Source organism: Oncorhynchus clarkii, chromosome 23, assembly GCF_045791955.1.
Source record: "Oncorhynchus clarkii lewisi isolate Uvic-CL-2024 chromosome 23, UVic_Ocla_1.0, whole genome shotgun sequence".
Taxonomy (NCBI): domain Eukaryota; kingdom Metazoa; phylum Chordata; class Actinopteri; order Salmoniformes; family Salmonidae; genus Oncorhynchus; species Oncorhynchus clarkii.
The window spans coordinates 57,951,376-57,961,375 of NC_092169.1; the positions used below are offsets into that span (position 1 = coordinate 57,951,376).

Consider the following 10,000-nt stretch of genomic DNA (forward strand, 5'->3'; position numbering starts at 1 on the left):
CCCAGACATCTCTGGAGAGACCTGAAAATAGCTGTGCAGTGACTCTCCCGATCCAACCTGACAGAGCTTGAGAGGATCTGCAGAGAAGAATGGGAGAAACTCCCCTAATACAGGTGTGCCAAGCTTGTAGCGTCATACCCAAGAAGACTCTAGGCTGTAATCACTACCAAGGGTGATACAACAAAGTACTGAGGAAAGGGTGTGAATACTTATGTAAATGTGATATCTGCAAAAATGTCTAAAAACTTGTTTTTGGTTTGTCATCATGGGGTGTTGTGATGTCATCATGGAGTATTGTGATGTCATCATGGGGTATTGTGCTGTCATCATGGGGTATTGTGATGTCATCATGGGGTATTGTGATGTCATCATGGGGTATTGTGCTGTCATCATGGGGTATTGTGATGTCATTATGGGGTATTGTGATGTCATTATGGGGTAATGAGTGTAGATTGATTAGTGAAAAAAACGATTTAATCCAATTTTAGAATAAGGCTGTAACGTATCAACATGTGGGTAAAGGGAAGGGGTCTGAATACATTGTAGGCTGCAAGGAACTTTACCTATGAGACAGCCTACAAGGCAGCACTCTGACTTATCAGCCTCGGAGGCTGAAATTGAATCTGATCAGCCTGTCAGGAATGGCGCTCTCCCACTGTAGATATAAATATTATCCATAAAACATGAAGTGTCCCTTCTCGTTATACACATCATGTAACGCTAACAATCAACATAGATAACAAGACTACCTAGCTAGCTCACAAGACTAGCCTAGCCAAGTTCGTTGCATTGTTCCTTGCATGTAATTGACTGTTGTCTTGGGGGGCAGCACTCAGCCTGTCTTGTCAGGCATCGTTCAGGGTTTAAATGACCCACGAGCTCTTTGCGATCAACGCAGCCGCAGGGTTCCTTGATGAGACGGTTATCGTGCATCTGAACCCTGGTACTTTTGATTATCTCGTGATCTCGACAAAAACAACTCTTGTTATGTTGTGACCACAATAAAAGTATTCTGGTGAGGTTCCTAGCATGCTGCACACATCAACGGGAAGACAGTTAAACCAGCACCACGTGATGTTACTGAGAAATAGTCGGAGTCTATTACTGTAAGTCCAAAAGGCTTGTCCAGCATTGGCTTTATGTTCAATACATTTACGTAATAAAGCAACACGAAGAGCAGGCTTCATATACCCATGCATGAGACGTCCTTCCAGAAAGAGAGAGAGAGAGAGAGAGAGACGTCCTTCCAGAAAGAGAGAGAGAGAGAGAGAGACGTCCTTCCAGAAAGAGAGAGAGAGAGAGAGAGAGACGTCCTTCCAGAAAGAGAGAGAGAGAGAGAGAGAGAGAGAGAGAGAGAGAGAAAGAGACAGAGAGAGAGAGAGAGAGAGACAGAGAGAGAGAGAGAGAGAGAGAGAGAGACGTCCTTCCAGAGAGAGAGAGAGAGAGAGAGAGAGAGAGAGAGAGAGAGAGAGAGAGAGAGACGTCCTTCCAGAAAGCGAGAGAGAGAGAGAGACGTCCTTCCAGAAAGAGAGAGAGAGAGAGAGAGAGACGTCCTTCCAGAAAGAGAGAGAGGGAGAGAGAGACGTCCTTCCAGAAAGAGAGAGAGAGAGAGAGACGTCCTTCCAGAAAGAGAGAGAGAGAGAGAGAGACGTCCTTCCAGAAAGAGAGAAAGAGAGAGAGAGAGAGAGATGTCCTTCCAGAAAGAGAGAGAGAGAGAGAGAGAGACGTCCTTCCAGAAAGAGAGAGAGAGAGAGAGAGAGAGACGTCCTTCCAGAAAGAGAGAGAGAGAGAGAGAGAGAGAGAGAGAGAGAGAGAGAGAGAAAGAGACAGAGAGAGAGAGAGAGAGAGACAGAGAGAGAGAGAGAGAGAGAGAGAGAGACGTCCTTCCAGAAAGAGAGAGAGAGAGAGAGAGAGAGAGAGAGAGAGAGAGAGAGAGAGAGAGACGTCCTTCCAGAAAGCGAGAGAGAGAGAGAGACGTCCTTCCAGAAAGAGAGAGAGAGAGAGAGACGTCCTTCCAGAAAGAGAGAGAGGGAGAGAGAGACGTCCTTCCAGAAAGAGAGAGAGAGAGACGTCCTTCCAGAAAGAGAGAGAGAGAGAGAGAGACGTCCTTCCAGAAAGAGAGAAAGAGAGAGAGAGAGAGAGATGTCCTTCCAGAAAGAGAGAGAGAGAGAGAGAGAGACGTCCTTCCAGAAAGAGAGAGAGAGAGAGAGACGTCCTTCCAGAAAGAGAGAGAGAGAGAGAGACGTCCTTCCAGAAAGAGAGAGAGAGAGAGAGAGAGAGAGAGAGACGTCCTTCCAGAGAGAGAGAGAGAGAGAGAGAGAATAGATAGAGAGAGAATATATAGAGAGAGGGGGAATATATATAGAGAGAATAGATAGAGAGAGAGAGAATAGATAGAGAGAGAGGGAATAGATAGATAGAGAGAGAGAGAATAGACAGACAGAGAGAATAGATAGAGAGAGAATATATACAGAGAGAGGGAATATATATAGAGAGAGAATAGATAGAGAGAATATATAGAGAGAGGGGGAATATATATAGAGAGAGAATAGATAGAGAGAGAGAGAAAGAGAGAAAATAGGTAGGGAGAATAGATAGGGAGAGAGAGAAAGAGAGAGAACAGATAGAATAGAATAGATAGAGAGAGAGAGAAAGAGATAGAATAGGTAGGGAGAGAAAAGATAGAGAGAGAGGGGGCGAGAAAAAGAAAGAGCGAGAGGGAGAGAAAGAGAGAATAGATAGGGGGAGAAAGAGAGAGAGAATAGATATGGAGAGAGAGAAAGAGAGAGGGAGAGATAATAGATAGGGAGAGAAAGAGAGAATAGATAGGGAGAGAAAGAGAGAGAATAGATAGGGAGAGAGAGAGAGAGAGAGAGAGGAGAGAATAGATAGGGAGAGAGAGAGAGAGAGAGAGAGAGAGAGAGAGAGAGAGAGAAGGAGAGAGAGAGAGAGAGAGAAGGAGAGAGAGAGAGAGAGAAGGAGAGAGAGAAGGAGAGAGAGAGAGAGAGAGAGAGAAGGAGAGAGAGAGAGAGAGAGAGAGAGAAGGAGAGAGAGAGAGAGAGAGAGAGAGAGAGAGAGAGAGAGAAGGAGAGAGAGAGAGAGAGAGAGAGAGAAGGAGAGAGAGAGAGAGAGAGAGAGAGAAGGAGAGAGAGGTAGAAGGCCGTCTCATGTGATTGAAACACAGTGTCTAACATGTCCCCCTATTCTCTATACAGTGCACTACAGGGCCCCCTATTCTCTATACAGTGAACTACATGGCCCCCGATTCCAGTATATACCAGTGAAGATATTTAACAGGAACTCAGTACATGTTAAAGACAGATGTTTCCAGTATATACCAGTGAAGATATTTAACAGGAACTCAGTACATGTTAAAGACAGATGATTCCAGTATATTCCAGTGAAGATATTTAACAGGAACTCAGTACATGTTTAAGACAGATGATTCCAGTATATTCCAGTGAAGATATTTAACAGGAACTCAGTACATGTTAAAGACAGATGATTCCAGTATATACCAGTGAAGATATTTAACAGGAACTCAGTACATGTTAAAGACAGATGTTTCCAGTATATTCCAGTGAAGATATTCAACAGAAGAGCATGTGGAAGCTCTGGTTATTCATTTTAATCTTCATATAGCGTATCCAACCAGACACTCTCCCAAAGTAACAAGGTTGTTTCACAACGAGGCAAATTAAAAAGTTAATTTAATGCTGCGGCTCTGCATATCATGACGCAAATTCAGCAAATCCTAATGCATTTCACTGATAACTAAGTTGTTGTAATTGTTGGATGATGACAGGAACACTGTGTTGTATCCCCCCACAGCCAGATGGGGAAAACATAAATGATCAGATTTCTTTACAGTGTCAGTTCCACCGGGAACCACCTGGCACTGTAGATTACAACACTTAGTATGTGTCATCGTAATGCTCGTCACTAAATCTGTGTTTACATAATGTTTAGCATGCATGTCCAGGTACAGGGACCACAATATATTCTATATGTTAGATCCCCTGTCTGTTCATATAGAGGTTAAACCTTGTTTAATATTACCGTAAGAGACAGAGTACACGTTCATAACCTTGTAGATTATAATACTTTACTATTCGATATGTTAGTTCCCCTGTCTGTCACATATAGAGGTTAAACCCAGTTTAATATTACCGTAAGAGACAGAGTACACGTTCATAACCTTGTGTTACATTAAAAGGTACAATGCATCTTTTTTATTTTTTATCTCAATACCAAATTATTTCTGGGTAACAATTAAGTACCTGTGATTGTGTATTTATTTTCACATTTGAATTGTAAACAAAGATAGTTTCAGCAAAGAGCAATTTCTCAAGGAAGAATTTAGCTAGGATTCTCTGGGAGTGGTCTGAGTGTGGAGGGGGGAAACTGAAAACTAGCTGTTATTGGCAGAGAGGTTTAGAACTCTCTTTCTTGTTGGTCTATTAAGTAATTTACTGGTGTCACCAGGCACGCCAAAACGCCATCCTACCAAAACAGTCTTTCCAAACAGCTCTTACACTCTAAGGGCATTCTCATCATTTTCAGAGTCTTAAACAAAACCCATAGTGTAGATTTACATACAAAACACAGAAAAATAAAATTTTTGATTTTTTTTTGACAAAAAGAGATCTCAGAAGACCTAAGAATAAGAATTGTTGACTTGCATAAAGCTGGAAAGGGTTATAAAAGTATCTCTAAAAGCCTTGATGCTCATCAGTCCACGGTAAGACTAATTGTGGCCGTCCTGCAAAGATGACTGCAAGAGCACAGCGCAGAATGTTCAAGGAGGTTAAGAAGAATCCTAGAGTGTCAGCCAAAGACTTACAGAAATCTCTGGAACATGCTAACATCTCTGTTGACGAGTCTATGATACGTAAAACACTAAACAAGAATGGTGTTCATGGGAGGACACCACGGAAGAAGCCACTGCTGTCCAAAAAAACATCATTACAGCACATCTGAAGTTTACAAAAGAGTGGCCCAGTCAGAGTCCTGACCTCAACCCGATTGAGATGCTGTGGCATGACCTCAAGAGAGTGGTTCACACCAGACATCCCAAGAATATTGCAGAACTGAAACAGTTTTGTAAAGAGGAATGGTCCAAAATTCCTCCTGATCGTTGTGCAGGTCTGATCCGCAACTAGAGAAAACGTTTGGTTGAGGTTATTGCTGCCAAAAGATGGTCAACCAGTCATCAAATCCAAGAGTTCACATACTATTTCCACCCTGCATTGAGGAAAGGGAAAGAGGGTGATACCTGGTCAGTTGTACAACAGAATACATTCAACTGAAATGTGTCTTCTGCATTTAACCCTCTGAATCAGAGAGGTGAAGGAGTCATTTAACCCTCTGAATCAGAGAGGTGAAGGAGTCATTTAACCCTCTGAATCAGAGAGGTGAAGGGGTCATTTAACCCTCTGAATCAGAGAGGTGAAGGAGTCATTTAACCCTCTGAATCAGAGAGGAGAAGGAGTCATTTAACCCTCTGAATCAGAGAGGTGAAGGAGTCATTTAACCCTCTGAATCAGAGTGGTGAAGGAGTCATTTAACCCTCTGAATCAGAGAGGTGAAGGAGTCATTTAACCCAACCTACTCTGAATCAGACAGGAGCGGGAGGGGGGGGGGGGGGGGGGGCTGCCTTAATCGACATCCACGTCTTCGTGGGGGGGGGGGGGCTGCCTTAATCGACATCCACGTCTTGGGCGTTTGTGGAACAGTGTGAATGTTTACACGGTGTATTCAATTGTTTGTGTGTTTATTAGTTCAAGCAGACTGTGTTTATTTACTGTTGTGACTTAGATGAAGATCAGATAAAAATAATCACTGTGCACAGTCAATGGACCTACATTCATACAGGTTGACTGTCCAGCTGCCTAGTAATCACTGTGCACAGTCAATGGACCTACATTCATACAGGTAGATTGTCCAGGTGCCTAGTAATCACTGTGCACAGTCAATGGACCTACATTCATACAGGTTGACTGTCCAGCTGGCTAGTAATCACTGTGCACAGTCAATGGACCTACATTTATACAGGTTGACTGTCCAGCTGCCTAGTAATCACTGTGCACAGTCAATGGACCTACATTCATACAGGTTGACTGTCCAGTTGGCTAGTAATCACTGTGCACAGTCAATGGACCTACATTCATACAGGTTGACTGTCCAGCTGCCTAGTAATCACTGTGCACAGTCAATGGACCTACATTCATACAGGTTGACTGTCCAGCTGCCTAGTAATCACTGTGCACAGTCAATGGACCTACATTCATACAGGTTGACTGTCCAGCTGCCTAGTAATCACTGTGCACAGTCAATGGACCTACATTCATACAGGTTGACTGTCCAGCTGGCTAGTAATCACTGTGCACAGTCAATGGATCTACATTCATACAGGTTGACTGTCCAGCTGGCTAGTAATCACTGTGCACAGTCAATGGACCTACATTCATACAGGTTGACTGTCCAGCTCGCTCGCTAATATTTACTAGACAGTCAGGGAGCATAGAAATTTCCCCAAAAGATGGATAGAGGACTACTTTTTAGCAAATTTTTTGGAAATAAAATCTAATTTCAGTGCGGTCCTCCAGACCTCTTTGAAGACGAAATCGTCCCCGGGGGTAAAATGAGTTTGACATCCCTGCTGTATAATATTACCGTAAGAGACTGTGTAGACTTCACCTTGATAACCCTGCATTACCTTACCGTAAGAGACTGTGTAGAGTTCACCTTGATAACCCTGCATTACCTTACCGTAAGAGACTGTGTAGACTTCACCTTGATAACCCTGCATTACCTTACCGTAAAAGACTGTGTAGACTTCACCTTGATAACCCCGCATTACCTTACCGTAAGAGACTGTGTAGAGTTCACCTTGATAACGCTGCATTACCTTACCGTAAGAGACTGTGTAGACTTCACCTTGATAACACTGCATTATCTTACCGTAAGAGACTGTGTAGAGTTCACCTTGATAACCCTGCATTACCTTACCGTAAGAGACTATGTAGACTTCACCTTGATAAGCTGTATATCGTTACCGTAAGAGACTGTGTAGACTTCACCTTGATAACCCTGCATTACCTTACCGTAAGAGACTGTGTAGACTTCACCTTGATAAGCTGTATATCGTTACCATAAGAGACTGTGTAGACTTCACCTTGATAACGCTGCATTACCTTAACGTAAGAGACTGTGTAGACTTCACCTTGATAACCTTGCATTACCTTACCGTAAGAGACTGTGTAGACTTCACCTTGATAAGGCTGTATATCGTTACCGTAAGAGACTGTGTAGATTTCACCTTGATAAGGCTGCATATCGTTACCGTAAGAGACTGTGTAGACTTCACCTTGACAACGCTGCATTACCTTAACGTAAGAGACTCAAAGTCTCTTCAAAGTCAACAACACAGATGGAACAGACTTTGTTTCAAAGGTATTTTGTTTCGTTAAGTTGTAGTGCAGCGAAAACACAAAGAAGCAGTTGAAACATCCAGTTGAGAAAGTTTATTCAGAAGTCAGTAGTGAATTGGAAACAGTCAGCGTTAAAATCCTATACAATAACGATGTATGATGAAGGACGAGGGAGTTAGTTGTGTTCACTGCAAAGAAAACACAAACCTTACCCAGAAAATCAACGATAGGCAGATTCTCACATACCAATTCTTTATAGTCCCTGTCATTTCAAAACTTTAAAAAACATTTTTTTTTTTTTTTTTTTTTTGGGGGGGGGGGGGGGGGGGGGAATAAATGCAAACCTGTTAATCTAATGCAATGTTAATACAAAATAAAAGTCATGATAAATTCCACATAAAAAAAAAAATGAAATGAAAATAAAATCCTATATACAAACCTCTGTACAAAGCGGGAATATGGATAGAAAAAGATAAACCACAGAATAAAATGGATGTTTTCTGTAACTATGGATACAAAAGATAAACCACAGAATAAAAAGCATGGTTTCCTGTTATGTGCTCCCAGCCCCTAAGGGCAGGTGGGAGGGGTCAGAATGTTGGTCGTCACTCACCAGCCTGTCTATTGGTCAAAGACAGAACCAGAGAACGCTTCATTCACCTGGTTCTGATTCTATATTCATTTCACTCATTCAAAGGCCTGAACTGGTATCACGTGGAGAATGGAGTCCTAGATGGTAGATAGCATCAATAAATTCAGTGACCAGTAATCATGTGAAACTGATTCACCTATCTAACCTATGGTAAAGTAGACCGCATCATCACACTTGAGGCAAAAATTGAAAAGGATCAATGAGGCTCTGCCACAAAATGTCACCCTATTCCCTACGTAGTGCACTACTTTTAACCAGAGCCCTATCGGCCGTGGCCAAAAGTAGTGCACTATATGGGGAATAGGGTGCTGTTTGGGACACGACCAAGATGAATGGCTCAATAAGGTGTGTTGCCTGAGTGAGATACTCCACTCCTGGTCAGACTGCGGCTGTTTCCCCAAATGGCACCCTGTTCACTATATAGTGCCCTACGTTTGACCAGAACCCGATGGTGAAAAGTAGTCCACTATTGGAAATAGGTCGCCATTTTGTTAACGCAGCCCTGTGTTGAGCGGGGATGGGGGGGGGGATTGCAGAGGGGAAAGAACCTTGTGTGTTTTAAATCGGGTGTCTTAATGTCATTGTTTATTGTACAATTCCTGAATCGATGGAGGCTTGTTTCCTTGTGGTCTTAGGGGGAGGGGGTGGAGGGGTCTTGCTGGGAAGAGGAGGTGGCAAATGCTATTAAAAAAAAGAAAAGAGAGAATACAGAAATATTAAGACACCTTTATAAGACATTATAAAGGCTTATACATCCTTATAAACACGTTATGAAGCTTTAAACTCAGTTTATACATCCTTATAAACACGTTATGAAGCTTTAAACTCAGCTTATACATCCTTATAAACACGTTATGAAGCTTTAAACTCAGTTTATACATCCTTATAAACACGTTATGAAGCTTTAAACTCAGCTTATACATCCTTATAAACACGTTGTGAAGCTTTAAACTCAGCTTATACATCCTTATAAACACGTTATGAAGCTTTAAACTCAGCTTATACATCCTTATAAACACGTTGTGAAGCTTTAAACTCAGCTTATAAATCCTTATAAACACGATGTGAAGCTTTAAACTCAGCTTATACATCCTTATAAACACGTTGTGACGCTTTAAACTCAGCTTATACATCCTTATAAACACGTTATGAAGCTTTAAACTCAGCTTATACATCCTTATAAACACGATGTGAAGCTTTAAACTCGGCTTATACATCCTTATAACAACTTGTGAAGCTTTAAACTCAGTTTATACATCCTTATAAACACGTTGTGACGCTTTAAACTCAGTTTATACATCCTTATAACACCTTGTGAAGCTTTAAACTCAGTTTATACATCCTTATAACACCTTGTGAAGCTTTAAACTCGGATGCTTCAAGGAGATTAAAGAAAGATGAATATCCTGGAAATGTAGCAGGTCATCTCACGACTCAGCAGTTAAAGATCCCTGAGATTCTGCTGCCAACATACTGACTCAACTATCTAGCCACTTTAATAATGGAAACGTTGATGTAATAAATGTATCACTAGCCACCTTATATGTTTATATACCCTACATTACTCATCTCATATGTATATACTGTACTCTACACAAGACTCAATGACACCAGCAGTCAAGGCCTTGGAGTCAAACCCGCTGTCACTAGCTGGGAAAATCTGATTGTAATGTCCCTCCCCCACTAATCTAGTCTGACTCCAGTTTACTGCCTGTCCCTCCCCACTAATCTAGTCTGACTCCAGTTTACTGCCTGTCCCTCCCCACTAATCTAGTCTGACTCCAGTTTACTGCCTGTCCCTCCCCCACTAATCTAGTCTGACTCCAGTTTACTGCCTGTCCCTCCCCACTAATCTAGTCTGACTCCAGTTTACTGCCTGTCCCTCCCCCACTAATCTAGTCTGACTTCAGTTTAC

General features: G+C 42.1%; 1 protein-coding gene across 8 annotated transcripts in view; it reads right to left on the reverse strand.

The window, feature by feature from the left end:
* Positions 1-7,511: 7,511 nt before the first annotated feature.
* The window catches only part of LOC139381119 (dedicator of cytokinesis 1), a 547,069-nt gene continuing 544,580 nt past the window's right edge, over positions 7,512-10,000 (reverse strand). For all 8 annotated transcript variants that reach the window (XM_071124416.1, XM_071124412.1, XM_071124414.1 and 5 more), the window contains exon 52: positions 7,512-8,766. In XM_071124416.1, coding sequence (XP_070980517.1) covers positions 8,671-8,766 — 96 coding nt within the window. In that variant the 3' untranslated portion in view covers positions 7,512-8,670. The remainder of the gene's footprint in view (positions 8,767-10,000) is intronic.